Source organism: Suillus subaureus, assembly GCF_016647635.1.
Source record: "Suillus subaureus strain MN1 chromosome Unknown BJ212scaffold_8, whole genome shotgun sequence".
In the NCBI taxonomy this organism is placed as follows: domain Eukaryota; kingdom Fungi; phylum Basidiomycota; class Agaricomycetes; order Boletales; family Suillaceae; genus Suillus; species Suillus subaureus.
Genome location: NW_024538564.1, coordinates 658291 through 684748, shown reverse-complemented (window position 1 = coordinate 684748; position 26458 = coordinate 658291). Strand labels below are relative to the sequence as shown.

At 47.3% G+C, this 26458-nt stretch overlaps 9 protein-coding genes across 9 annotated transcripts; 4 read left to right on the top strand and 5 right to left on the bottom strand.

Annotated features, from left to right (window-relative positions):
• Window positions 1-1275: 1275 nt before the first annotated feature.
• On the bottom strand, window positions 1276-2034 carry BJ212DRAFT_1297821 (uncharacterized protein; the record flags this gene model as incomplete). The annotated part of the gene is made up of 3 exons (XM_041332632.1): window positions 1276-1739; window positions 1798-1892; window positions 1940-2034. The coding sequence occupies 3 exons, from the start codon at window positions 2032-2034 to the stop codon at window positions 1276-1278; spliced, it is 654 nt and encodes a 217-aa protein (XP_041195696.1).
• A 5213-nt stretch (window positions 2035-7247) lies between these two features.
• BJ212DRAFT_1340057 (uncharacterized protein) lies at window positions 7248-7578 on the top strand (the record flags this gene model as incomplete). Its single annotated transcript, XM_041335087.1, has 1 exon — window positions 7248-7578. The coding sequence occupies exon 1, from the start codon at window positions 7355-7357 to the stop codon at window positions 7574-7576; it is 222 nt and encodes a 73-aa protein (XP_041195695.1). The 5' UTR covers window positions 7248-7354.
• Window positions 7579-8361: 783 nt separating this feature from the next.
• Window positions 8362-9456, top strand: BJ212DRAFT_1478536 (Sucraseferredoxin-like protein; the record flags this gene model as incomplete). Its single annotated transcript, XM_041339724.1, has 5 exons — window positions 8362-8406; window positions 8460-8865; window positions 8914-8970; window positions 9027-9238; window positions 9292-9456. The coding sequence occupies 5 exons, from the start codon at window positions 8362-8364 to the stop codon at window positions 9454-9456; spliced, it is 885 nt and encodes a 294-aa protein (XP_041195694.1).
• Window positions 9457-11004: 1548 nt separating this feature from the next.
• On the top strand, window positions 11005-12245 carry BJ212DRAFT_1340048 (uncharacterized protein). The gene has a single exon (XM_041335086.1). The coding sequence runs from the start codon at window positions 11474-11476 to the stop codon at window positions 11954-11956; it is 483 nt and encodes a 160-aa protein (XP_041195693.1). The 5' UTR covers window positions 11005-11473; the 3' UTR covers window positions 11957-12245.
• Window positions 12246-12296: 51 nt separating this feature from the next.
• BJ212DRAFT_1028503 (Sucrase/ferredoxin-like-domain-containing protein) lies at window positions 12297-14031 on the top strand. Its single transcript, XM_041328875.1, has 6 exons — window positions 12297-12604; window positions 12657-12736; window positions 12803-13202; window positions 13252-13308; window positions 13356-13567; window positions 13627-14031. Exons 1-6 carry the CDS (start codon window positions 12463-12465, stop codon window positions 13789-13791), a joined length of 1056 nt encoding a protein of 351 aa, XP_041195692.1. The 5' UTR covers window positions 12297-12462; the 3' UTR covers window positions 13792-14031.
• A 256-nt stretch (window positions 14032-14287) lies between these two features.
• On the bottom strand, window positions 14288-16563 carry BJ212DRAFT_1248375 (kinase-like domain-containing protein; the record flags this gene model as incomplete). Its single annotated transcript, XM_041329686.1, has 5 exons — window positions 14288-14920; window positions 14973-15704; window positions 15828-15897; window positions 15977-16105; window positions 16157-16563. Coding segments are annotated over 5 exons (1971 nt in total), but the record flags the coding sequence as incomplete, so codon positions are not given.
• A 662-nt stretch (window positions 16564-17225) lies between these two features.
• BJ212DRAFT_1266563 (uncharacterized protein) lies at window positions 17226-17787 on the bottom strand (the record flags this gene model as incomplete). The annotated part of the gene is made up of 2 exons (XM_041330583.1): window positions 17226-17350; window positions 17400-17787. The coding sequence occupies 2 exons, from the start codon at window positions 17785-17787 to the stop codon at window positions 17226-17228; spliced, it is 513 nt and encodes a 170-aa protein (XP_041195690.1).
• Window positions 17788-17878: 91 nt separating this feature from the next.
• Window positions 17879-20205, bottom strand: BJ212DRAFT_1340018 (acyl-CoA dehydrogenase/oxidase). The gene is made up of 14 exons (XM_041335085.1): window positions 19961-20205; window positions 19850-19912; window positions 19615-19800; window positions 19473-19560; window positions 19318-19419; window positions 19176-19254; window positions 18869-19121; window positions 18794-18813; window positions 18623-18744; window positions 18479-18558; window positions 18377-18427; window positions 18197-18325; window positions 18127-18138; window positions 17879-18078 (listed from the first exon to the last, which is right to left on the bottom strand). Exons 1-14 carry the CDS (start codon window positions 20009-20011, stop codon window positions 17965-17967), a joined length of 1350 nt encoding a protein of 449 aa, XP_041195689.1. The 5' UTR covers window positions 20012-20205; the 3' UTR covers window positions 17879-17964.
• Window positions 20206-23961, bottom strand: BJ212DRAFT_1340006 (fungal-specific transcription factor domain-containing protein). The gene is made up of 8 exons (XM_041335084.1): window positions 23887-23961; window positions 23555-23820; window positions 23378-23488; window positions 22816-23326; window positions 22526-22764; window positions 22306-22465; window positions 21208-22252; window positions 20206-21154 (listed from the first exon to the last, which is right to left on the bottom strand). Exons 2-8 carry the CDS (start codon window positions 23815-23817, stop codon window positions 20484-20486), a joined length of 3000 nt encoding a protein of 999 aa, XP_041195688.1. The 5' UTR covers window positions 23818-23820; window positions 23887-23961; the 3' UTR covers window positions 20206-20483.
• Between the last annotated feature and the right edge of the window lie 2497 nt (window positions 23962-26458).

The following is a 26458-nucleotide window of genomic DNA, read 5'->3' as shown; positions in this document are numbered from 1 at the left end:
ACCCATGAGTAGAAGGCATTCAATACTGTCCTTTCCAAGGTATGTGTCCCATTCTAAAAGAAATGGAAACTTTTATTTTATTTTCCTGATTTGTTTGATTTTTCTTGATTTTTCCTGGTGTGTATTCACATTTATTTTAGATTCATGTGCAGGTAGAGCATGCATTTGCTGCCCTTAAGAGCCATTTCTAGTATCTCTGAGAGCTCTGACTCCCACTGCAGAATGAAGAGCAACTCAAGTATCATTCCTACTGGATCATGTGCTGTCTTATCCTGCATAACATGATCATTAGGTTTGAGGAACAATGTGGCATCTCTGGTGGTAAATATGGTACTGAGAATTGGGCCCTTAATAATGAGGGGTCAGATATTATACCACCTCCACAGCCAGAAGACTTTGACACTAATGAGGTGGGAGATACCTCATTTGAAGGCACTACTGGCTACCAAGCTTGTGCACAATTGATGGAGTACTTGTTGGGTTAGAAACTTACAAGAAATGGGAAGAGGACAGCAAAAGAAGTGTATTAGTAGCATAGGAAACAAATGACAAGCATGTACAACATATAATTTGGCATGCAAACAACTACAAGTGTCCAGGATCATGTATAACAAGAACAACAACAAAGGGGGCATGTTGAGGACACAAGACTAACCCTAACCTAATCACAAACCTAAGCCTGACTCTAGTTAGACAATGAACCCCTCTTCAATTTAAGAAGCTTGATCTTGAGCTGAAGCATAACTCTTTTCTCAGAGTGAACCTTGGCCTGGGCTTCAAGCATCTAAATCTCCAGCGCTTTTGCTTCTTGAGAGTGTTGATGGACAGCAGTGGTCTCACAGCATTTGATCTCAGCTTGCTCACATTGGAAGTCAATGTCTAGTTGGTGGTGGTGGTGGGAATTGACCTTGACAATTTTATATTCAGACTGCACTGCCTTCACAGTATAGACATAGTTATTCTCCTCAGTGAGTGACTCAATTTGCCTGTGCATGTCCTCAATGTTGGACTGCACCTTGTTCAACAGGTTAGACTTAACTTTATGCGACCCACTCTGCCTGCAGGATAACATCGTCCAATGTGAGGATGGCACCATGGACAATGATCCCACCAATGACAATGCAATGACATGAGGTGATGAGGGTGAGCAAACAGATCCACAATTTATGACATGGTCTACATGGGACTTGAAGGTCCCATGAGAGGCAGAGGTGTAAGTGGTAGTGAGGGCAATGACAAGGGGCACTTGTTGGAGGTGTGATACCAGGTACTATTCTACTCCTGACCATTCATATTAAAGTCCTGCTTGAAAACATATGGTGCATCATCTCCCATGTCGTTGTTGTCATTGATGGTAGGGCAGGTAATGACAGGGGGATGAATGGTGGAGGAGGAATGAATGGCAGGGGAGGGATGAATGGTGGGAGAAGGGTTAATGGTGGGGGAAGTGTCAACAGCAGGGGAAGGGTTAATGGCAGGGGAAGGGTAAACAGTGGGGGAAGGGTAAATGGCAGGGAAAGGGTCAATTGTGGGGGCAGGATACATCTCTATTAGTTCATCTTCAGGTTCAGGAGGAGGGATAGCCCTTTCTTTACACTTGCACTTTGACATGAGCACGATCATGCCACCTAAGTGATCTGCCCCTGGAGCAGACAAGAACATTTTAGGGGCATATGCAGGGTTATTTTTCCATATCTCATTGAGAGCCTCATACCATGGGAACTGTGAGATCACTTGCTCTAAAATTTTAGATGTATTTTAGATAAATTCATTGAATGACAATGAAAAAAAAAGTACCAAGTAGATTGTTTCCAGCATTAGGTTGAGAGGGGTCAATGCCCACACCAGTCTGCAAGAAGCGACTGCAAAGCTTTTTATACTTGTTCCTAAGACTAAAAATCATGATAAATATATAAATATGAAAAGGGAAAGAACACACTAAGTCAAACAATTGGACATGGCTTGCATGAACTTGGCTGGCTCCTCAGCATACAACTCATTATGCTCATGATCATTCTGAAATACATGGCACATGATCACTCCATGGATTTTTGTCTTGTCACTCCCAGATGGATGGCCTTTGTTGTCAGGTCTTTTGCCTCCCTTGTTAAATAGAATGTGACAGTCAGTGAGATGAGTGGATAAGCATTGCACAAGGGAATTGGTACATTGTCCATTGGCCTCCCACCATATCTTGATTCCATAGCATACATCAAGTCCAGCATCCATAATGGTGTTGGATTGGACAAGATCAGCTTCTGTACTAGCAGCCTGTCCTTATCCCCTCACACCACAAGTCGAGGCACCCCTCCCCCTAGCACAGATAGATTTTTGGGTAGATTTGGTCACCATAGGTAATATTCAGCAAGTTTCAAAGTGTATTCTAAGTCACTCTGAGTGACAAACTCAAGGATGCTCTACAGGCATCTTGCAGGTGCTGCATCAAGTTAGAATTCAGACTCCAAATGTATGTCCTGAATGTTCTGAGAATTTCTGACTAGCATTACCCATGTTTCAAAGCTTTGATAATTTTTACTTTGAACACCATTAGTGTGAGCAACATGACTGATCACGTGATACCTATTTGTTCATGTTTCAAATTTGATCACAATTGACAATATTACAGTCATTTGCATAATGGTCTAGACAACCAAATGGTGTAAGCTATGTGTTTGGTCATGTTGTTGGTACAAACATGTTACACTTGTCATGCTAACAAGCTGGATTGTCAAAGCCGCTGTCACCTATAACTGTTGTAGAGATCCACAATCATTGTACAGTATACTATCCCATAACTTATAATGTCAGGACCCACCTCACACCTATACATTATCAAAGTTATACAGAAGGACTGATGTCACACATTGTGACCAAATGTGACAAACACATGTGACACTGCTCAACAGCATTAAAAATCTAAGGTGCTAGAATACATATCTACTTAAAAAACAAGTCCAATGTTGTCTGCCTCATGTGGAGTAGCTTCTCGTGTTGTAATTTGGCACAGAAACATTGGATTTGCTTTAACAGATCAAGTGTGTGTGTTGAGTCCTGAGAATGTCCATGCTGAAGGCATGCTCCTTTGAGCCACTGACATAGCACTAGTGCTTCTACATGGGAAACCTCTGGGGCTGCATCATGATCTTCTTCTGAGTCATTGTCAGAATCAGCTTCAATTGCCTCACTCTGTTTCTCAGCAATCTCTCAACCGACTGCAACAACAATGGCCATGTCCCCACCATTCAAGTCAAACCCAAGGGAATCCCCAATTTGTTTTTCCTCAGCTGGCTCAAGCAGCTCATTTAGGGATAGGGGTTTTCTGAAAATGCAATTCTGAGCCTTCAATTCTTGAAGAGAAGATTTTAGTTCACTTTCAAGGGCTGTAAGCTGAGTAGGAGGAAGCTGGTGCATGGGAATACGAATTTTTAGGCCAGTTTGGTGTAGAGACTCACACCTCTATATGGCCATCATAGGATGATACACCACCCCTTCCTACTCATACCCCAGCTCTAATCCTCAGGATAAGTCACTCGCACTATCATGCACTAACATGTGACTGCCATGTGCATGCAAACACACTTGTACGCCCCACACATCTGCTCCAGGTCCTCCACTACAGTCTACCCACCTGTCCATGTCCTCACTAAGTCCACTGGTGCATTTTTATTATGTTTCTATTACTCTGACATATCTTCTGGACTGACTACAGCGCTGTAAGCACATATGCGTGCACTTAAGTGCCATTACATACAGATATCACTACCTACTCGCTTCACTTCCATGCTACAAGCATCACCTAGTGCTCAATATAGAGAAGGGAGTTATAGTTTTTAGAGTATCTTATCCTAGCACTCCCCACCTCTGTGTAGTAGCAATAGTTTGCACTCTAGAGCAAGTTTAAAGCCTCAGAAGTCTGAATTCATGTGCACCTGCCTGAATGGGACCGCCTTGTGTCAGTTTGACCTTTCCTTCACTGGATTTAGCCTCCAGGTAGCCCTTTGTCTCTATGTTTCAGACCCTCATTGCATGTGCCACATTTCCCTGTGCACACTCTCACATTCTACCACCCCAGTGCGCTTTCATGCACATTTCAACCATGCTTCACATGTCCTCTAGCACCTACTCAGTTTCAGAGTCTCCCTCTGTCATTTCAAGGACTCTCTCTCAGTAGCTGTTCTTTGGGTCAAGTTCTGTCTCACATCCAGGTCTTGCTGTAGAGTTCCCTTAGTAGTAGTCAGTTTCTCTCATAGCCCTTAGTCCTCACCTTCATTGGTGAGATGCAACTTGTGCAAGATGTTCAACAGCACTTTTGGCCAAATCCCCTTCAGCATCCATTACTGCCTTGAATGCAGGCCACCAATCTGTGTCAGTATAAGAGGTGCCAAGGACTTTGTGTATGTGTGCTTCTGCTTCTGGCAATGTCATTTCAGACACTGCAAAGTCTCACAGGATATCCCAAGCAGCTGGGTTCATGTGAGGCAAGGAACTCAGTGGTGGCTGACTGGTAGATAGATTATCCCTAATGATAAACTTGAGGTCAATGAGCCAAATGAAAAACAGAATGACCTACAATTGAATTTGGGTGTGATCCCAATAATGCTTAATTGTTGTTAATGAGACACCTCTCCATGCAGAACAAGCCATGTTCATCCCTTCAAGAAGATCAACTTTGTAAATGTTGTGTTCACCAGCTTCATCAAGATCAATTGCACAATCATAAAATTTTCAGCAGTACAGTGCCTTGAAGCAGCAGATTATTCCCATGTCACAAGGCTGCACAATGGATGTCATGTTTGGCTCAAAATATTCAAGCTGGATGTTTGTTGGCTGATAAGATATTGTGTGCCCTGAGAAATTGTCAATGATTAGGCAAACATGTCAATTCTCACTGCACATCTTGAGGTCAAATTTCTTCATCCATCTGTTTATTTTTGGTCAGTAACATCAAAAATTTAAAATGGATCACATACTCTTCAAAAAGAATTGCCATCATCCAGGCTTTCTTGTTGTTACGATAGTAGAAGCCAAGCTGCTCAGGGGATGACTTCTTGAAGCATCAAGGTTGCTTAGACTTTCCAATGTAGATTGGCTCAAATTTCTCACTGCCATCAGCATTTCAAGCCAGACCTATGGTAATGCAAAATCTTTCTTTCTTCTTTCTGCTCATTTGCTTTGTTGCAAGACCATGGTCTGGTGGTGTGCTAGATAATATAGTTGGTTATTAACCCCTGAATGAAATATAAAAGCACATACAAAGGAAACAAACTTGTTTCATCAAAGTTCCACTGATCCTGAGGCTGAAATTTTGACAAGATCTCTTGACATCACTTCTGCTCTACTTCAACAGCATCAAGGTCCACTGATCCTGCTTCCTCATGCCATTGATGCTCGCAATTTTGTAAGCCTTGCAAAATGGTGCCAACCACCCATCTCCTAAGAGTTGTTCTTTTTCTGGCACTTTGAACAGTTTCTCAAGTCGGTGCCATTTTTCCTTTAGCATAGGTCCATTGACATGTTCTCCCTTCTCCTCCATGCTCTTGACCCATAAATATAATGCCTGCTCAACATCTGGTCTGGTGACAATATGCGGTCTCTTTGATGACAAAGCATTTGGATTGTCATTCACATGTGCTTCCACTTTAGGTCATTCCTTCAGCTTCCAAGACAGTGTTGCCTGGGTGAAGGTCAATGCTTCAGACCAAAGACACTTGAAGTGATTAACAATATCACATTGTGAGATTGTTGGGTGTGGATCAACATATGCAAAGACTATTAGCCAATCTGTGAGAGCAAGGTTTTGGTGTGTTGTATTTGTTACTGGTTTTACTGTGGTCACTGGCTGAGTAGCTTTGACTGTCTTTGGCTTCTTTGGCTTCAGCCGATTATTGAGCAGAGGGACACCATGAGATTTGCACTTCTCAGCAATCATTATAGGAATGTGATTTGTGGGTTTCTTGGTTGGCATGATGTCATACATAGGGTTTTCATATGACATGCTGAAGGTTCAACAGCTCTGCTGGCTTGCAGAGCAGAAGAAAGAAAGATGACTCTACCTCTGGGGTGAGAGGAAGGTCTACTGACTCTCTAAATGTTGGTTGAAGTGTGCCAGGTGATATGTTCGATCCTTAAGGGAAGCAAAGAAAGCAAATATCCACAAAGTGACACCAGGTCAACTCTGGTGAAGCATGCTGGGAGCATGCATGTGGGAATGTTGAGTGCATAGGAGCGTGAAGCATGAGAATAAGGTGTGTGTCATGCATGAACATGTAAAGACTGGTAGAAGTTGTGAGGATGTGAACTGAGGCTGCTGGGTGGAGACTGATAATAGTAGACTGATGCTGATGACTAGGGTGACAACTGAAGCATGCTGACTGAAGACAATAGATTCTCACTCTAGAGACTAACTGACATGATGGTGGTTGGTGTATGAAAACTTCCTAGGCACACTCCTAGGGCTTGGAAGCAAATAGGGAGTGCTCTATGTATGTAAGTGAGATAAATAAAGGGTCCATGACAAAATAGTGTGTCGTATGATGCTAAATATGGTCTGATAATGAGAATAAACAAGAAAGGACTCACTAGGAGACTGGTTGGATGATGGATGAAGGCTCCAGGATGCTGCATGACAAGGTGCGACTGAGCGCAGGAAGAGCACACTAAGCGCGTGCGTGGGAATGTGTCACATAGTGTGGGAAAGTGTTGCGCCTCTGGCACATTTTGCAGGAAAGTCATAGATGGTGAGTTGCACACTGTACCAATCGTCATGAGTTGAAACATGCACGACCTATGCCTAGAGCAATCTCATTCTCTACAACATGGACAACAGCCAGCACCGACAACGGTCCCCACCACCAAAAGTGCCGTCTGATAATGTATAATAGGCATGCAAGGTCAATACATTATACAATATACATTATGGATCTATTTTCTCACTGTCCCACAGTGGGACCATTGAAAATACACACTAAGGGCATATACATTATGGCATAGTCTACTGTATAACTGAAGGACGTTGTACATGGTTTCATGTGAAAGTCCTGAAAGTACTACAATTTCATCAATTGGTATGTGCATTTGATGATGCCAGACAATATTGTAATGCGTTCACGAAGCTGCATGGACGTTGCTGCAGGAAGATGTTTTGCAAAACAGGGGAGTAGCGTGACACGCTGTCACACTTTGGCCCTGCTAAACAGAAGCAAATACGGTAAGAATCACTCAGTTTGTCTAAATCATTATGCAAACGACTGTAATTAACGACCTCGTCGCTGTAGTTTGCAACCTTTGAGCGCAAAGCCATTTTGCCCTGCCGACCGTCCCCATCGGAATGCACATCCTTAGCATTCGTGATTAAATGCCACATATCGCAGGCTACGCATGCGCGCCCTCGTCTCTATACCACCAGCGTGACACCTTTGTAACTCCCGAAAACATCTCCCAGAAAATAAACGAAGCCTTTGTTCCTCAGAGAAATAGCGTCAACTTAACATCTAACTTCGACAAACGCAGTTTTGCAGAGCTAATGAGCCACGCCATTTCTTTGGAAAGGGCATCAAGCCGTCTCCCGCTGGCCTGAGGGTAGCGCTGGCGTCTTCAAGCCCCGACAATGACTAACAAAGCACGGCGAGGGCGATAGAGGTGCTCGTATGGGTGAGCCGGTATAAAAATCTGTGCGGTTCAGGAGAATGCAGCGAAAATAGAAAAACAACTGCAGGAGGACTAACGGCAGGACGTTTAGCTAATTAGGTGAATATCTTGATTCATACCTGCTCGGTCCGATCATAACGGGTTTTTCGGAGTTATCACTTGGTCTTCGGATGGTTACACAGACTTCATCATGGCGGCTCAGCATTATTTTGATCTCCATGCTGCGCAGTGAGCAACATTGCGTGAACCCCATGTCGACTCGGTCCAATTTCATTGATCTGAGACTGGTGGAATCAATCGGGGTTACTAAATAGATCTTGCTTGCAGATTGCAAATGATTGAACAGTATGTGGATTCCGTACTATGGTTATGGATGGGGGCTAACCGGTGACCTATTATTGCCACCTGGTCCGATATAAACCAAACTTAACAACAGTCCTGAAGTGTGCGTACTACCCAACCCTCAACGTTCCGGCACTCGTTTCACCATGATCTTCTCACTAACCATTCAACTTAGAGCCTTTGTGTTTGGTTGGCCTGACAGCCCAAAAGCATACCAGACCCTCAAGACTGCTGACGTCCCAGTAACGACGGCCGAATGCAGGTCTTGCGCCTACCCTTGCGATCAGGGTGAGCATCAAAACCCTCCCTTGCCACGTGCACCAACATTAGTCTGTAGATCACGATGACTTCCCTAGCAGATTGTATATCGACATGGACTCGGACATGTTAGGATCAGTGTATCCCTACCGCCGACAGGTGTGTCCTTGGTGGTTACGCAGTATGATTTACTGATGATGACGACAACACAGGTGATTATATCTACTGGCAAGACAGACTGGGAGAATGATGTAACCGAAGCTGAAGGCACGCTTGCTGCCTTCCTGGAGACTGCCAACTCTTCATTGGGCGCTCCAAGGAAGCCCAATTCCACCAACGATCCCTTGCCATCTGGTCTTCTTTTCTCTCATACCGAAGCAAAATTTCTTTCCATTCTCAATGGAAGTCACAGGTCTTTCTCTCGTGACGAGTCGGAAGAGACTGTGATCGTGCTTCCAGACTTTATGGTCGTATCTGGAGTCCCGCGCACTTTGACAGGCGCTGAGGCGTTGTGGCAGGCTGCTCTTGATCCAGCTATTGATCGGGCAGGAGTAATTGCCCGAACGGACAATCTTCTGAACACTTGGGTTTTACCATACTCGTGTCTGATATTGCTTTGTGAGTTGCACAGCCACGTGTTGAGATTTATCTCACAGATTCCATCAGGCTCGCACAAGAGACGAGACAAACGATGTGCCGTTACAGCGCCAATCTTAGAGAAGAGTGAGTTTGCGGACTCCTTCCATAGATATCTAGCCTTGAATTAACGCCTCCGAAAGCCTTCCAGCAATATCTCGAGCGAGAAGGCTGGGAAGTCCACACCGACCTGTACGATCTCAGTTCCGAACCTTCCCTCGAGTCACAAACTAGCTCAACCGCCGAGAAGGAACAATTAATCGAGACTCAGCTCAAATCTCTGCACGCCGAGCACAGGGCACTAATATTAAAGAACTCACATTTCGGTGGACATGAATTTGCAGGCAACTGTGTCGTGTGTGATTTTCTTCTCGTCGTTTAAACGGTACGTTGACGTCAATCTTGCAGATCTACACTCCTCGCGGAGCTGGTGTATGGTATGGGCGTGTCACACCCCATGAAGTAGAATCGATCGTCAAGCACACGATTATTGGTGGTCAAGTCCTCCCAACTATCTTTCGTGGTGGGGTTGACCTCCCCTGCCGCGGAAAAAAGACCCTGTATGATTGGTGACGAGACTATCCCTTAGATATTAGATGCTGTAAACCTGCTGGCGGAATTTACGCACGTCCCACCAAGACGACGAAAAGGAGTATAGACCAAATGAATTATTACAACTCCTGTAAAATGTGGTACGTTATACTATAAAATAATAGAAGCAAGTAAAAATAATCCACGATGAAACAATCATATGTTCGACTCACGTGCTCCATAAAGAAGGTATGAGAAAAGGAGGGGGAGAATGGAGATTAAATCAGATAAGTAGTAATGGAAGGCACGTTACCTTGGACGGGTGGGTGAGCGCGTACACCAAATCATACAAAGGTCCAAGTTAGTTCATTTCCTTTTTCGACGACTCAATGCATGCGCAGTAAACACATCATACCGCTATGTCCTCGTCAATTCCTCTTCTTCGGTTCGAGTACCGTCCCGCGAAACTCTCCGTATCCTCGAATTCATCTTCTGTGGTCGCCTCTGTGATCTCTTCATCGTTCTTCAGTATCAATCTCCGATGCAGACTATGCCACCATGCCCATCTACCGACTTCTTACCAGAAGGAACCCAAATTTGCGATATCTCCTGTTTCAAATTCGCAACTGGTCTTTCATTTACCTCTTTCATTTCCACAGCCCTCGTCTCGTCCCTTGACAGCATGATTCACAATTACACTTAACTTTCTATCCTCTTTAGCACACCTGGCGGCTAACATGAATCAGCTCGATAACGGCGAAGACAGTCGTCATGACATCAATCGTCCAGTAGCACTTTCAGTGACGAATACCCTTATCCCTAGTGGGATATATGCGCACTTGTCGTACATCAAGATTTATGCGATATGTCCTTTACAAAGAATATGGTTAAGCGATCTTCTCCCAGACTCACAAGTGCCAGGCGGAGTTTGAGTTATATGGGGCTTAGATAGATAACATGTGGTTGCATAGTCATATGCTAGACTGCGCGATGATGCGCCGGTAAGCTCAACGTAAGATGGGTGCAGGTGAGTTCAACGTAAGATGGGAGTACGGTGTTCTTGTTCTGCACCCTCACGCTGTGCATAAACATTCCGCATCACTATTCTCGACTGCATACTGAAATGGGCGCAATGACAACACGACACCCCCATCCAATCAGATGAGCCAAGGGAAAATGTAAGCACATCATGCTCAGTTGGATTGATTGAGCATACATTTTAGTGCACACTATTCAATTTACGTGTCTCCTCGGTCTGGCCCTGAACCTCTTGTGGCATGCACAGGTGCTGTTGCTGATACAGATAGTAGATAGTCCGTCCATCATGCTCATCCGGCACGCTATTATCCATGTGCGACGCACTGTGCATTGGCGTCAATCAATTTGTCATGCAGACTGATATCTCGTACTACACACTGCAATAGTCCTGTGCGTGGTAACTTCACGTTCTGATCGGTGTAGACGGTATCGTAAGATGATGTTGTCCATGGGGAGGTAGTCTTCAGATCCGTTGTGAATCTGTGATTTTAGAGATGTTCGAAGCGATGCCAGTGGTGAGCCACTGCTGCCAACACAGATCGCTGCACGAACAATCTGATTTAGTGTGAGCCCCACCTATTTACACTGTTTGCAGGCACAGAACAAAAGGTCGTTGACGACTGAAGAGGGTGTGCTGCAGTGGTACATCACCCTACGACAGTAAATTTTGATACCATGAGATTTTCATAACGCGAGAGCTTCGTACCTTGAGTTGGCTGGTGCACCCGCGAGAAAAGGGCGACAACGCAGACGGCTTCGCATTGAGAAATTCACAGTCTGCGTTGGTGTTAGCACCGGATCTCACCTTGTATTGCCATCTCGACCGCTCTTTCCTCCAGCCCATCTTGTGTCCAACGGAGCGCGTTTGTGAGCGCCCATCGGGTTTTGAACGTTTCCGACCACTTGTTGCTCACCCCTCGTGCCTAATAATTCCCTTTCGGGGAGGCTGATGTAAGCCTGTGCTGCGACCGTTCGAAACCCTTCTTCGTCGCTGTAATCTGCAACCTTTCAGCACGGAGCCATGCTACCCTGCCGACCGTCTCCGTCGAAATGCACATTCGTGATTAGACGCTATATATCACGGGCTGCCTCAAAACACCACGTCCGCATGCGCGCCCTCGTCTCTCTATACCACCAGTGCGACACCTTTGTAACTCCGGAAAACCTCTCCCAGAAAATAGACGAAGCCTTTGTTCCTCAGACAAATAACGTCAACTTCACCTCCAACTTCGACAAACGCAGTTTTGCAGAGCTGAAGAGGTTAGTTGCCGAAAGAGAAGAGGAGCCGCGCCATTTCTTCGGAAAGGGCGTCAAGCCGCCTCCCACTGGCCTAAGGGCAGCGCTAGCATCGTCAAGCCCCAACAGTGACCAACAGAGAACGGCAAGGGCGATGGAGGCGCTCGTAGGGGTGAGCCGGGATGGAAAGCCGTTGTGGACTGCGGTCCAGGAGAATGCGACGAAAATAGAAAAACAACTACAGGAAGACCAACGGCAGGGCGTTTAGCTAGGTAAGCGAATATATTGATTCATATCTGCTTGGTCCGATTATGACGGTCTGCCCAGAGTTGTCACTTGGCCTGCGGATAGTGGGCAGACTTCATTATAGTGACTCAGCATTATAAATTTTATCTCCATACTGCGCTGTCCCATCCAGTTAGTTCGATATATTGACGGCGAACTTCTGGAGATGCTTCTGGCATCATAGACCTGTAATTGTGACCAAAGACCGGGTGGTGAGGCGCAGTGAGCAATAATATTTTGCGTGAACGCCATGTCTGGGCGGTAGACTCGGTCCAATTTTATTTATCTGAGATTGGTGGGATTAATTGGGCTGCTAAATAAATCTTGCTTACAGATTGCACAGTAAGTGGCTTCCGCATTGCCTATTATGTACAGTCTGGCTTATCTGATAAACTAAACCTAACTGTATATTTCTCGACTTAAGTAACAGTCCTGTATACGTACTGCGCAACTGCCCTCAACCCTCAACGTTCCAGCACCCAATCCACCATGAGCTCCTCTCTGACCGGTAAACTCAAAGCCTTTGTGTTTGGTTCGCCTAATGGCACAAATGTATACCAGAACCTCGAAACCGCTGACGTCCCAGTCACGACCGCCGAATGCAGGTCTTGCGCCGACCCTTGTGATCAGGGTGAGCATCATTACAACTCTTCCTTGTCACGCTCACCAACAATGATCCTTAGATCACGATGACTTCTCCAGCAGAATGGATATCGACATGGACTCCGACATGTTAGGATCGGTGAAGCCCTACCGCCGACAGGTACGTCCCTGGTGTTTACGCACTAACTGCGGCTTTTCATAGTATGACTTGCTGATGATGACACAGGTGGTCATATCAACTGGAAAGACAGACTGGGAGAATGATGTGACCAAAGCTGAAGGCACGCTCGCTGCCTTCTTGAAAACCGCCAACTCTTCATCAAGCACTCCAAAGAAACCAAAGTCCACCAACGACCCCTTACCATCTGGTCTTTTCTCCCATACCGAAGCAAAAAAGCTCGCCATTCTCAATGGAAGTCATAGGTCTCTCTCTCATGACGAGTCGGAAGAGACTGTGATTGTGCTTCCAGACTTTATGGTCGTATCTGGAGTCCCGCGCACTTTGGCGGGCGCTGAGGTATTGTGGAAGGCTGCTCTTGATCCGACTATTGATCGGGCTGGAGCAACCACCCGAACGGACAATCTGAGTACTTGGGTTTTACCTTACTCATGTCTGATATTACTGTGTGAGTTACACACAGTCACGTGTTGAATATATCTCACAGATTCCACCAGGCTCGCACAAGAGACGAGACAAACGATGCGCTATTGCGGCGCCAATCTTAGAAAAGAGTAAGTTCACAGACTCCTTCTTGACCTTAAATTAACGCCTCCGAAAGCCTTCCATCAATATCTCGAGCGAGAAGGCTGGGAAGTCCACACCGACCTGTACGATCTCACTTCCGAACCTTCCCTCGAGTCACAAGCCAGCTCAGCCACCGAGAAAGAACAATTGATTGAGACACATCTCAAATCTCTTCACGCTGAGCGCAGGGCGCTGATATTAAAGAACTCACACATCGGCGGGCATAAATTCGCAGGCAACTGCATCGTGTGTGATTTTCTTCTTGTCGTCTGAACGGTATGTTGACTCGGACGTCCATCTTGCAGATCTACACTCCTCGCGGGGCTGGTGTATGGTATGGACGTGTCACACCCCATGAAGTAGAATCGATCGTCAAGCACACGATTATTGGTGGTCAAGTCCTCCCAACTATCTTGCGTGGTGGAGTTGACCTCCCGTGCCGCGGAAAAAAGACTCTGTATGATTGGTGACGGAACTATCCCTACTACATAGATATTAATGATAGATGCTGTAAACCTGCTGGCGGAATTCACACATGTTCCACCCAAACGACGAAAGGGATACAGACCAAATGAATTATTACAATTCCTGTAAAATGTGGTACGTTATACTATAGAACAACAGCGATAACAGAAGCAGGTAAAAACAATCCACGATGGGCAATCATGTGTTCAACTCGAGATATATAACATGCTCCATAAAGAGGATATGAGCAAAGGGGGGAATTGCATGGGAAGGGTGGCGAGAACAAATATGCGATTAAATCAGATAAGTAGTAATGGGAGGCACGACACCTCAAGCGGATGGTAGGTGAGTGCATGCACCAAATCATGCATGAGTCCAAATTAGTCCATTTCTGTCTTTGACGAGTTGGTGGAATAGAAGCTCCGTACATGCGCGAGGCGCCGACCACCTTGGACGGCGTGCGCTGCAAACGCATCATACAGCTATGTCCTCATCAATTCCTCTTCTTCGGTTCGAGTATCGTCCCGCGAATCTCTCCCTGTCTTCGAACTCATCTTCTGTAGTCACCTCTGGGACCTCTTCATCGGACACTGCCTCCTCCTCATCGTCAGCCGGATCTCCGCCCATTATGCCCTGTAACACCACACTTTCGCCTCCAGAGTACGTGAACCCGCGGAAATTCTCTTGTACGCTGTTCGTCAGCGGCGACCCTGCAATATCTTGCTTCTTCCGCGATCCAATCTGGATAGCACGTCCCGCGCCATTCACGTTAGGTAAGGGAGAGGGAAGGCCTGCCGGACCGTTCTGGTTTATACGGTCACTACCCAGTGGTCCGTTCGGCATGTGCGACCCTGGCAAGCCGCCCTGCGTTTGTGTCCAGTCTTCGCTAGGATCTTCTTCATCCGGACTCCCATGCCCGTCGAGACCACCGCCGACCTCTTTGATATCAGCAGTGGTAAACTCTGGATCGAAGTTCGCAGTCGACTCATCCGACTCCACGACAGGTTTGAACGGCGGCGTCACCTGCTTCAGAAGGAGAGCTTTCCAATCTATACACGAGAAGAACGGATGTTCTTTCAGTTCTGCGGTATCGCGCTGCGCACCTAAGCGATGTTTGGGATTTCGGTTTAAAAGCTTGATAAATGGCTATCAGAAACGTCGAAGCGAGTTGAATGCCGGCACTCACCCCCTTCACAAACATTTTGCCGTCTTCGCTGATAACGTTTCTCGGGAACCGAATCTTCCCAAAACAAATATTCTTGTACATTTGCTGTGTGTCTTCGGCATAGAATGGACTCCAACCGCAACACATCTCGAAGAGGAGTACGCCCAGCGACCAAAAGTCGACGAGTTTGCTGTATCCATGCTCGTCCAAAAGTACTTCAGGGGCGAGGTACTCGGTTGTGCCACAGAACGTCGTGGTGAGTTCGTCGGACCGTAGATCCGCCTTTGATAACCCAAAATCGCAGAGCGCGACATGGCCGGTGGCATCAAGAAGGATATTTTCGGGTTTAAGATCCCGATAAACGATGTTGTATCTATGTAGATGCTCCAGGGCCAAAACTAGCTCTGCGATATAAAATCGGGCCCGTTCTTCGGAGAAACGTGTCTCTTTCTGGAGGTGCCAGAACAGCTCGCCACCGCTCTTGAAGTCTGTTATCAGGTACAAATCTGTATCGGTCTGAAAACTGAATTTGAGGCCAACGAGGAATGGTGATTCTAGTGAACGTTGTAGGATTTTTCGCTCTCCGATCGTGTGAGCAACCTCCTTCTTCGCAACGATTTCTTTCTTTGAGAGAACCTTCATAGCATATATTCGCTTTGTATCGCGTTTCCGGACTTGGAAGACCTTGCCAAAGGTGCCGCGTCCGATCAACTTCAGGAACTCGAAATCGCGTGGTGTAAGCGCGCGTTTGGTCTGTCACGTGAAAGGGTCGAGTGAGTGAGAAGCGTTGTCAGGATGGATGATTAAGTGATGCGAAAGGGAGGCCGAGATCGTGGGGTCGGTGAGAATGAAAGAGGTTAGACTGGTGTAACGTACCTTGTATTGCTCGAAAGTGATTTGTACCCGCATTTCCCCGCTTATTACTTCGTTCTCGAACGGCCGGAGTCTATGCGTAAGCAAATGATGACATTAGTAACGGAATGACGGGATGGCAGTTGACAAGGCAAGCGGGAAGTTGTACGTACTTGTACCATTGGTCAACAGTATGATCATGGATGAGGACTGGCTTGATTTGTACAGTGCCGAGAAAGAAATGGTCCGCTACGCGGTCATATAGGTTAAATGAGACGAGGGATTCTTCGGACGTAACGTCGCTATAAAGAATTGGAAAGGGAAATTTGATAAGTTGATTATGGGATACTCACAATGACACCTCGTGTTTCCACACGGGATTGTGTGCGGATAAGCGACCAAACAGGCCCTGAGTGGTGGAAGGAAGGTTGATGGGAGAAGGTTGATTACATGACAGAGATGAAGAGGGGGAATTTCCGGTACTAGCCTTTCCTGGTGGACGAGGAACGCCGATGGATGAGAGAGCTGAGAGAGCAATAGAGGAAGATGCGCGAGAGAGAGCGGTCGCTGTTCCCTTGACCTCTTTGTCCATTTCGTCTGTGGGATCGCGACTTACAAACTCGTTCTGCTCGAATTGAACGACGACATAAGGTCGTGAGCATACGGATGTGACATTAAGACCACGGGCAGATATGAGCTTGACGTGGATCTGACCCTTGGAGGTGCCCGTCGAGTGCGGGGTAGCTGTTGAAGTAGATGCGATTGAAGAAGTTCTGGTCGAGGAGGACGATGACGATGGCGTATTGGATTTACTTTCCATTGAATCTGAGAGGTTAGTTGAATTTTTGGTGTTGCGCATTGAAAAATCTGGTGCATGAAGGGAAATTTGGGTTGTAGGAATACGAGCGGCAAAGGCACCGGATAGAGGTGTTATAGGACCTGGCGGCGTGAGATCGGCGTTCGCCGCAGTAGAAGGAGAACTAGCAGTGCCGAGTAAATGATGATGAATTGAAACGCCTGGTGATAATAGAGTTGGAGTTGCGAGACCATTGGTAGATGTTAGGGACGAGGATGAGGGTGAATGAGTTTGTACCTCGAAAGGATTAAGACGTTCATGACCGTCAGCAGTAGCCTTTGGTGTTATCTGGTCAGCTAGTATAGATGGCCAGAGTTTGATCATTTTTTGAATCGGCAAGAAAGACAGTGAAGAGGTTATGGAGGACGATGAGGAGGACTTATCGGAAGATAGTGGTGGAGCGGACCTCATTTTTGATATGTGGAGCTCTCTACTGTTTTAAGAAGATGGTCGAGTGTCCAGAACTTCTGTACAAAATTTAACCGGAGAGACATAATATTTCCATTCGACCACTTAAAATTTAAAAAAAAATGCTTGTTTCATGATCCGGAAGGTCTAGCCATGATCTATGTATCAAAGTCTCCTCGGGCTCTGCTCAAGTATTCTCTAGCCCACCGTAGAAATCCCATTCCCCCACCAATCATCGATCCAAGCAATAATGCACGACTTCCAGTACGCCACGGTAGTCGGTCTAACCAGTCAAATTAGTCCTTAATCCACCACGAATACCTCAAACTTACACACAACCGAGAACGCCCCCGCAGTCCCCACACCAGCTCCAACCTCTTTCAAATCATCAAAAGGTTTCCCACACCGCCCTAATCCATCTTCAATCCCAACCCAAACAAGTGCTGTCACTCCAAGTTTAACTCCATCTTTGCCACCAGATGAAAGACCGGCAGCCATTCTTTTGTAATTTTTCGTTTTATTGTAGAGATACCATCCCCGAATTGTCTTGGGTGGCCGGTGTGCGTTCTCCGCGAGAAAACGGAGTGATGCAAGGCGAGATCCACGCACCGCCCCGATGAATACCCCAACGAGTGCTGCGGAAGCGGGGAGAATAAAGTACCGCGACTCCAAAATCGGTGTCACGTCGTATCGCTCGGTCCCATCATCGTAGTTAGACATGAGTATCCAATGAAGAATTACACCTCAAGCATGAAAGTGGAGTGTAAGAGTTTACCTTGCACGCTGATCGCCGAAAAGGCACAATGACGTCTTCCTCGTTGTCACTCTGTACATAATATCACATTCCGAAGCACTGCACACATTCATCCTAAATAATGTACAAAATATCCCAAGCCATCAGAGACGAGCCTTAGACAGTACAGCAAACTCCTTTTGCTTTAGTTCCGCAGCACGCTTGTGCAGTCCCGGTGCACGCTTCAACTCACGTTGCCCAACCTGTTGGATGTGAACCTAAAATGTGGGGTAAGACATTTGCTATTTTCAGCCATGCAAACATACTTCATCAGGTCCCTGTAAAAAAAAACGCGTCAACCACAGGTACACGACGATGCAGGAACAGAAGACACACATCCGCCAACCGCAGCGTCCGCAGTTGAGCAAACATGCTCGCCAGTTCTTGGTCCTGACTTAATCCCTCGGCACCATATGCTTGCATAGCCCGATCGACCACTCTGCAGGCCATCGCAGGCACAACAAACTACAAAATAAATTGAATCATAGACTGGTTAAGCGAATTGAGAAGCCGTGCCTTGGCAATGCCGATTTCCTTCAACGCCCCCTTGGCCCGTTGCTTGTCGATCTTCAAGACAAATTCATTCTTAGCACCGAGACAAGGAACACAGGCACTCACTTGAAGCGCCGCGCTCAGGACAAGAAGTCGTGCAGACTCGATCTCCGCCCGTGACCGCGCAATTTCGGCTACCACCGTACCTGAATTGCAAGTGAGGTCGTGTCAGCTTCTAGAATACATGACGATGAAGAATTAATCACTCGCCATGTTGGTACAGAAATTTGTCAAAAGTCTTTCGGGTAGGGTCTGTAACGCGCTGGATCATAAGATCCAAAGCCTGCGATGCTGCACCTATCGAGCGCATACAATGGTGAATACGTCCAGGACTGTCAGCAGGTCAGACTCGAGTAGACAACACAGTTCGACTCTACATACCCTAAGCGACCTTGAATTATCTCCGATAGACCGTAAGCCAAAACGCAAGAAGGATAAGCCGAAAACGTCGTTTACCTCAAATCCTCGTCCCCAGCCTAGCACCAAGTTGCTCACAGGCACCCTTACATTTTCGTATATGACCTCACAGTGCCCCTCAGGCGCGTCATCATACCCAAATATTTCCATAGGCCGAATGATCTTCACTCCAGGCGCGTCTGCTGGCACTATGACCACACTTTGTTGCTGATATACGTTCGCGTTGTCAGGGTCGCTCTTTCCCATGACGAGGTGAAGCTTGGTACGTGGGTCGCCCGCTCCCGATATCCACCTGCCCCAATGACGATCTGAATGATGTCAGTCTCTAAAAAATCTAGACACGCACCATTTGTGACCATTTATAACAATCTCATCTCCTTCTCTCTTGATAGAGGTCTTGATATTGCGAGCGTCCGAAGAAGACACTGCAAACATCACCCATAGTCAGTTACCCTCAACCCACACCAAAAACAAAAGGAAACACGAACCAAACCGCTCCGTCATCGAAAAAGCAGACCGAATCTGGCCATTCAACAAAGGAACAAGCCACTTCTTCTGCTGTTCCGGAGAACCATACCGCGCAATGACCTCTTCACCAACATTCAGGAAATTCAGGGGTAGTATCAGCAAACCCTGCACATACCCATATTCCCGGTATCAGGGGCTGAGCAGTTAACCGCCTCGGAAGCTATGTGTCCCCCACGTCCGAGAATCTCAGCCATAACCGCATACTAACCCGATCGTTAATTGTGCATTTACAACATATGAAACAAAAAATAACTCACTTCGACATTAGTCAGCGGAACGCCGTGTTCGGGGTAATGCGTCTTGCTCAGGAAGAGGTTCCACAGCCCGAGCTTACGTGCTTTCACTTTGAGCTCCTCGATTACCGGAATCACTGTCTTCCACCGCTGCACAGGGTCTTTGGGAACCTGCGCATGTGCGAGTTTCACGGATGGAAGGATTTCATCCTGACGCAATATGATATCATGAACTTGTTGAATGGGCAGTCCTACATACCTCAAGGAAATATACGAGTTTCGCGAGCGTTTCTTTCCCATAGGGTGTGAACTTGTCCTCGATCTGTGCGACATGAGTCTTCTGCTACGAAATAGATATCATAAATCGTACGAGATTCCAGGATGCTTCCGAAGTTAGTTCTACAACCGGATGACGAGTCATTGCGTGATATGAAGTTGGGGGTATGCGGAAAACATGACAGAGGAACGCTGTCCTGTTTAAGCGGTGGGCGGCTAATATTCGGAGTCTCGGACTAACGGGAAACTTGATACCGGTACCCGAGCCGGTCCCGTTGTAGTCGGCAGTGACTGGCACATAGTACAAGCCCTCGGCCTCAAGCCTCAAGGCCTCATCGACGTCGATGTCAACCTAAATTTGCTATTAATGCACTTGCTTTATAAGGTCTTAAAAGCACCGGAAGTCAAACATTATAGTAGTGAGTAATTTCTGAGCGCGTAAAGCTAAGTAGCAGAGTCGTCAATCAAACAAAACTATGAAGAGCATGCATATGGATATGATTCAGTGAGGAATCAGATATTCCCGAGCAGATGATGAAGTGAACAAAGTAGAAGAAGAAAAAATTGTAAAAGTACATTGTCGGCCAAGAAAACACCACAGCAAGAAGGGTCCTGAACTAGGGCGAGGAGTGTTGTCCTTCGTGCAGATCACCAAGGGTGAAGGGCAAATCAGGGTCCAACCCAAATGCGCCAGCATCAAAAGTCTGCCAGATAGAGTCTGGTTCACCAACCACTGAGTAACCGTGCGAATTGTAGTTGCGAATATAATCAAGCCCTAGGAATGGTAGTCCAGGGGCAGCGAACGAAGCGGTGGGTGGGGTGGTTGAAAGCCCCGAGTATCCTTGATCCGAAGAGTACCAAGGAGTATCAGTATTTTGCGGTTCAAAATTGCTGAATGGAAGGGATCTGCTCTGCGTCGGAGATGGGTACAGATCAGTCCCACGAGGTTCGACCGTGTTAGAGTCCCACTGGTGCGTGCTCGAAGAGACGAGGGGACTGTGATGCATGCCATAATCATATGGTGACGATACATGCAGAGGAGAGAGAGGCGGCCCAGAATAACCATACGGCGGAGACCCTATGACATTTGGGCTGCCCTCTTGCTGTTGCGGGGTCTCGAGCGTGGACATGGACGGCGAGGGAAGGTTCACAGACGCTGGAGAGCTGTGGGGGCTGGGTTTCGAAGGCTGCGGCGTGGAGAAGGCACCTTGGTAGCTCAAGCTCGAACCTGCAAGTCCCTCACTCTCGTCGTGGCCCCGCTTGCGCGATGTAGACCTATTGCGTCGCGCTATAGTCCGTCATACATCAGTCAAGGTCGTCAAAGAGCCCATGCCTGCTTACATTCAACACGATAGGGGGATGAATTCATCGGGCGTCGAGTGGAAGCGGGATCTCGCGACCGGCTGATCTTTCGTGGCTTGCTCTTGATAGGTCTATTGACAGTTGGAATCTGGCCGGGTGACGACACAAGCGATTGCCTTCGTTCAGGCATAGCAGGAGCAACAGGAGGTGGCATGGGCATCATCTGAGACTGCCTAGTACCGCCATTGCCATTCCTGATTGCTTCCTCCGCAGTGTTTGCCAACTCCGCGAGTAGTTCCTTGCACTTGCGAGCCCCGGGCCAATGTCCTTCCCAGGACTCGAGTGCCGTCAAACAACTCTTGGCCTCATCCATAGCGGCAGCAGCTGCTCTAGTATCAGAGCAGTGCATGGCATAGAGAAGGACGATGACAGCGGAGCTAAAAAGATGCTGGATGAAGAAGGCAAGGTGATGCGATGGTGGAACGACATTGCTGATAGATGGCGCTAGTCGTATGCAGGAGCGAGCAGAAGAAACAGCCCTGACAGTGGACTTGGGTAGTACAGGCTGGTCACGCTTGACAGGCAAAAAATTGCGATGTAGCGTGGTCAGTACGGAATAATAATGACTGCAAAGCACTGCGCCCATGGAGACCTGTTGGTCTGTGACCGCCTCGTTCCGGAACGTGGCAGGAAGATCGTCGCACCACTTGTTAAGCTCGTCGTCGAGCTCCTCTACGGTACGCTGAAGTTCTATGCGTCTGTCTTGCTCGAGCACATCTTTGCAGTTATCGATGGCATAGACCTGCCGCAGAACCCGTCCCGCAATTTGGTACAGGGTTGTCAGAGCGATAGCCCCAGTCATGAGCGACGGATATTTTTGCGGGAAGTTAACTCCAGCAAAATAATCTGCTAAGTTCTCATCGTCGACCGCAACAGGTATCTCGACATCGCAGTCAGAGTCTTCAACACCAAGTGGACGGCCGAGAGCAAGAGCGAGCATGCGATCCAAGCAGTACACGCTCCACCATATTTTTCGGCGAGTCTCTTTGTCAGTGGTAGAGATCGCGAGACGGCGTGGGGATCGCTGCCACAAGGATTATTCAATCGGCCCGGAAATCAAAAATGAGCGCTGCTTACGTGTAAACCCAAGTCTTGAGCAGTTCGCACTGCTTGTCCCACGAGTAACCAGGCCTGCGGAAGACAGTTCACAGAACACAGGAACGAGGACATGAGAATGAAGCATTGGACGTGAGACACCTGAATAGAGGCGTGGCTGATATAATGCAATATAAGAGCTCTAGCGGGGTTTATCGACGTTAGGGATGACGTCAAGTTTCCATGACGGCCAAAGGCGTACCTCTCATAGTAAATCATCCCCGTGCCTCCATCATCTGGATTTTCGCAAGTCAGACGGGGATCGTTGACTAGGTGTGCTGCGCAGGCGAACACTGCGAAAACTACGGAGATGAAGGAAGCTTCTGCTTGAATAAAATCGGTGTCATCCCGCTTAGCCATTAGTTGCTTGTATCTTGGCATGAACGAAGGTTTATCAAGGATAGGCATCAGAAAATGAAGACGCTCAAAATAAGTTTCCACCTTGACGCGATGTGGTTAGATAGAACTGATGATTCAGAAAGGCATACTTACCAGCTTATCGCAGAGGTCCTCGTCCGGGTATTCGACCTCTTCCGGGCCTGGGAGAGCATGAACCTTCCCAAAGAAGACAGAGGCTGGGAAGTATAATTTATTGACACTGGGGCCAGGCGCGCGTGGGTCTTCTTCCATTGGGGAGACTCGGTGAAGCGGAGATGTCGTGAGAGTACGGAAGGATTGTATGAGAGACATTGTGGAAGAGCCACCTATCCAGCGCATGTGGCCATGCTCATCCAGTGCGAGCTGTCCAAGATATTCAGAGACATCGTCTTCTACTTTGATTGACGAAGATTCTGGAGTAGACACGTTGCTGTGGGTGTCCGCAACAGCCTTGGATGACATTGCTTGGAGCACAGTGGAAGCTGGAAAGCCTTCGCTGCCTCCAGTTGGGGTTCCAGCAACGACGGGCAAATTCAAGGATGGCCCTAGTTGTTCAAGCACAGGGGTAATCTGAGAGAACAGCGACTCCATGTGCAAGAGACGCGCTTCGAGTTCTTGGACATAGCTATTGGGACGATGAGTTGAAGGGATGGATTGGAATTATAAGAACATTTACTGTCTGCTTAAAGCCGCCCTGTCCTTTGTCTGAAGCCAAGTGCACTGCGATCCAGATGACTGGCACTGAGAGCAGGTCGGCTCACAGCCATCGCACTTGATTTTCTTACGTCTGCGATCGGTGCGATTAGTTCTTGTTGGGAAACAAAAATGAGAACGTAGAGCTCGATCGACTTGCCTACAACTTTCACATGCCCTCCAGACTCTGCGCCGCTGAAGCTGTATTGGTTTTGCGCCAGCATCGGTGGGAAGAGGATCATCATCGATGCGTTTCTTCTTCGATTGGTGTGTCATTGAGTAAAAATCGTCGTGCTGTACCATACGCTCAGGAGAAGCGTGGTGTACTGCCAGCAATTGCCCTTGTGGTCGGGCGGCCGCAAGATATCTTCGGAAGGTAGTCGACGGGTCGGACCGATGCCATGGATGACTAAGTTGATTCATTGGCTGTGCCGAGTTAGCACAATGACTTCGTTGCACTGGTGTCTACGTCAGACTGAAACGAGGACTCACCGTGCACACAAGACAGACACAGGTCGAGAGTAGGTTCGGAGCGGAATTCCTGGTCACTCCTCTGACAACGGCTTGGTTCTCTTTATACCTCTTGTTTTCGGAAATGAATCTCATAGAAAGTTTTCCTGTGTACCAGCCCCATCCACAACTTTCTCCCAAGTCTTCTCGGGATGTCTCTGAACCCGAACCCGTTGGAGACGGCATGCTTCATAGTACCAATTTGAGTTGAGTTTATTCATCATCTCTATACGCTTCCGAGCGAGTAAAGGCATTGCTCAACTTACTAATTGTCTGTTAATCGATGACACAGGACTTCTTGCAGCTCTTGAGTATCTCTCCAATAGGATTCAAGTTCTTCTCCCCCGATCATCTCATTGCGGTTGAAAACCTTTTGAAACTCGAAATGGAGTAATTTCCAGTAATTTTGTGCCTCGTATGTTGTTATTCCATCTCGCTATCCGGCAACATATCTCGGATATGGACCTGATCCATACTCAAGCGCTCTCAGGTCCATTAAGGGACCATGCAGGACCATGCTGCGCCGTACAATTATGACATGTTCTAGCGCACGGAATATCTCTTGGGGTTAAATTTTTTTCTGGAAGAACTCATCAACGGTTCGGAAAGCAATTCTCCCCGAGAACAAACATCATTATAAATCACTTGTCTACGATAATGATCGACTGCACGCGACGCGACGAGCAATGGAAGGGGACGAAGTACAAGAATGATGGTCTAACCCGCTCTCGTTGCGTACGTCTAAGGTTTAATATTCTCTGCTCTTCACAATCTGGTTTCTAGGCAGAATTCTATGATGCCCCACGTTCGGCCTCTGCGGTGTTTCTCCCGAATATCTGGTCTTGACAGGGTCGGGAGCGGATTGGATATTGCGTCCCCTTTTCCTCGAGAATGTTATGCCTTCCAGGCTTTCGGTTAATGTCCAATAGAAATATAGGGTCTTCCTCTGTTATCTCTACAGCAGTATCCCCAAACAACACTTTTCGTAAGTGCGACTCGCATACTTCCGAAACTACGGTCGCATTTGAGGTGTACGCTCGCCTCTTACTCTCTTCAACATTTGACTAAAACTTCTAGCCAGCATTGGTCTTGGGTGTCCGCCGGGGCTTCCTCGGAATCTGTGAAGAGCATGGTTGCCTACTTATAGTTCGGGCAAACGTTGAGATACGTGATTGGACCTCAGCTGTGGTATCGTCGCCTCAGGTGATCACACTGTGCTTCTGCCACTCCATCCTTTTCGACTATTTGAGTTCACCGATCAATTCGATGTAAGTTCTTGCCCTCGCAGACGTGGTTTGTGAGTCAAGGTCTGCTTGCTACATGCTGTGAATTCTACTGCAAGCGTGTTCGTACGACATCTCGTCCCTTCACTTACCATATGTGGTGTCTCCAACATTGTTTTCGACTCGTCTTGCCAACCAACGCATGCAACATATAACTTGTACGCCGTGTAACCATGTGGCCCTTGTGGAGGCATACGACTTGTCCGTTGTCAGGCCTTAACGAGACTAGGTGGCGCCCCCGAGCCTATTGCGGGTGCGATAAGTATTGATGTGACTTCCCAACTCGAGCCAGCGCCTGTTAGGCTTCCAATTTCACGCTCGCATACACCTTCACGTCATGATCGACTTGCATTCTGCCCTGTCAAGTTTCGGCTTCGCAATGTGAATGTGCTCCAACATGTTCGCATGCCGCGAACTCGGTGCATACCATGCGCAGTTTCAATTTACTACTCTGCGAGTGTTCGGAGTCGTTTGTACATTGGATCCCCCAGCAATTTGACAGCACGTGCTTTGATAGCCTTTTGTGCATGGAGCCTGTTCAAGCTTTGGGCTTTTGTTAAGCGTCAATGGGCCCATGGAATAAGGAACATTGCGGAGTTGCTCATGGGGGATCTGCAGCACGTTATTGCTGATTAATATTCCCGATCACCTACTACAAGCTACTGACCTACTCCATCAAAAGAAGAATTACTACAAAGCTCTTCCATTCTGATTTCAGTGTATAATACTATCTGTGGAGACTGTCAGGACCTCATTTTAATTATAGTATTTACGACAAATTCGACTGCGCAAGGAAGCAGACAAACTAACCAGATACGTTCCATGTACTTGCCCGCCTTTCACAAGGTCCCCGTCAAGTCCCCGTAATACAATATATCTGAAATGGTCCCCATTGCGTGCTGCATCTTAAAAGGTAAACCAGCGCAGGGTTGGAATATGCCCTAAGCTTTTGGCCAGACTCTCGACGTGGTCATATGGAGTTGACCTTACTCGATATCTCGGTTACAACGCCAAACTGCCCAAAAGAGCGGCGCTTCTTGAGACTCTTCCCAACTCCATATGGACGTGCTAAGGCAGTGTTTTGGCCAAGCCACCTGCCGAATGGCATGTCATGCTCAAATTTTGCACGAGGCGCGGCTGTCCAACGGTGACTTTCGATGACTCCACACTGCGACGGCACGAGTTCAGTGACTCGAGTCGGCGTATACTGCCATCCAATCTGATACTCATTAAGAGGAGAATTGTGTACGAGGCACCGCGTGGTCCTACGG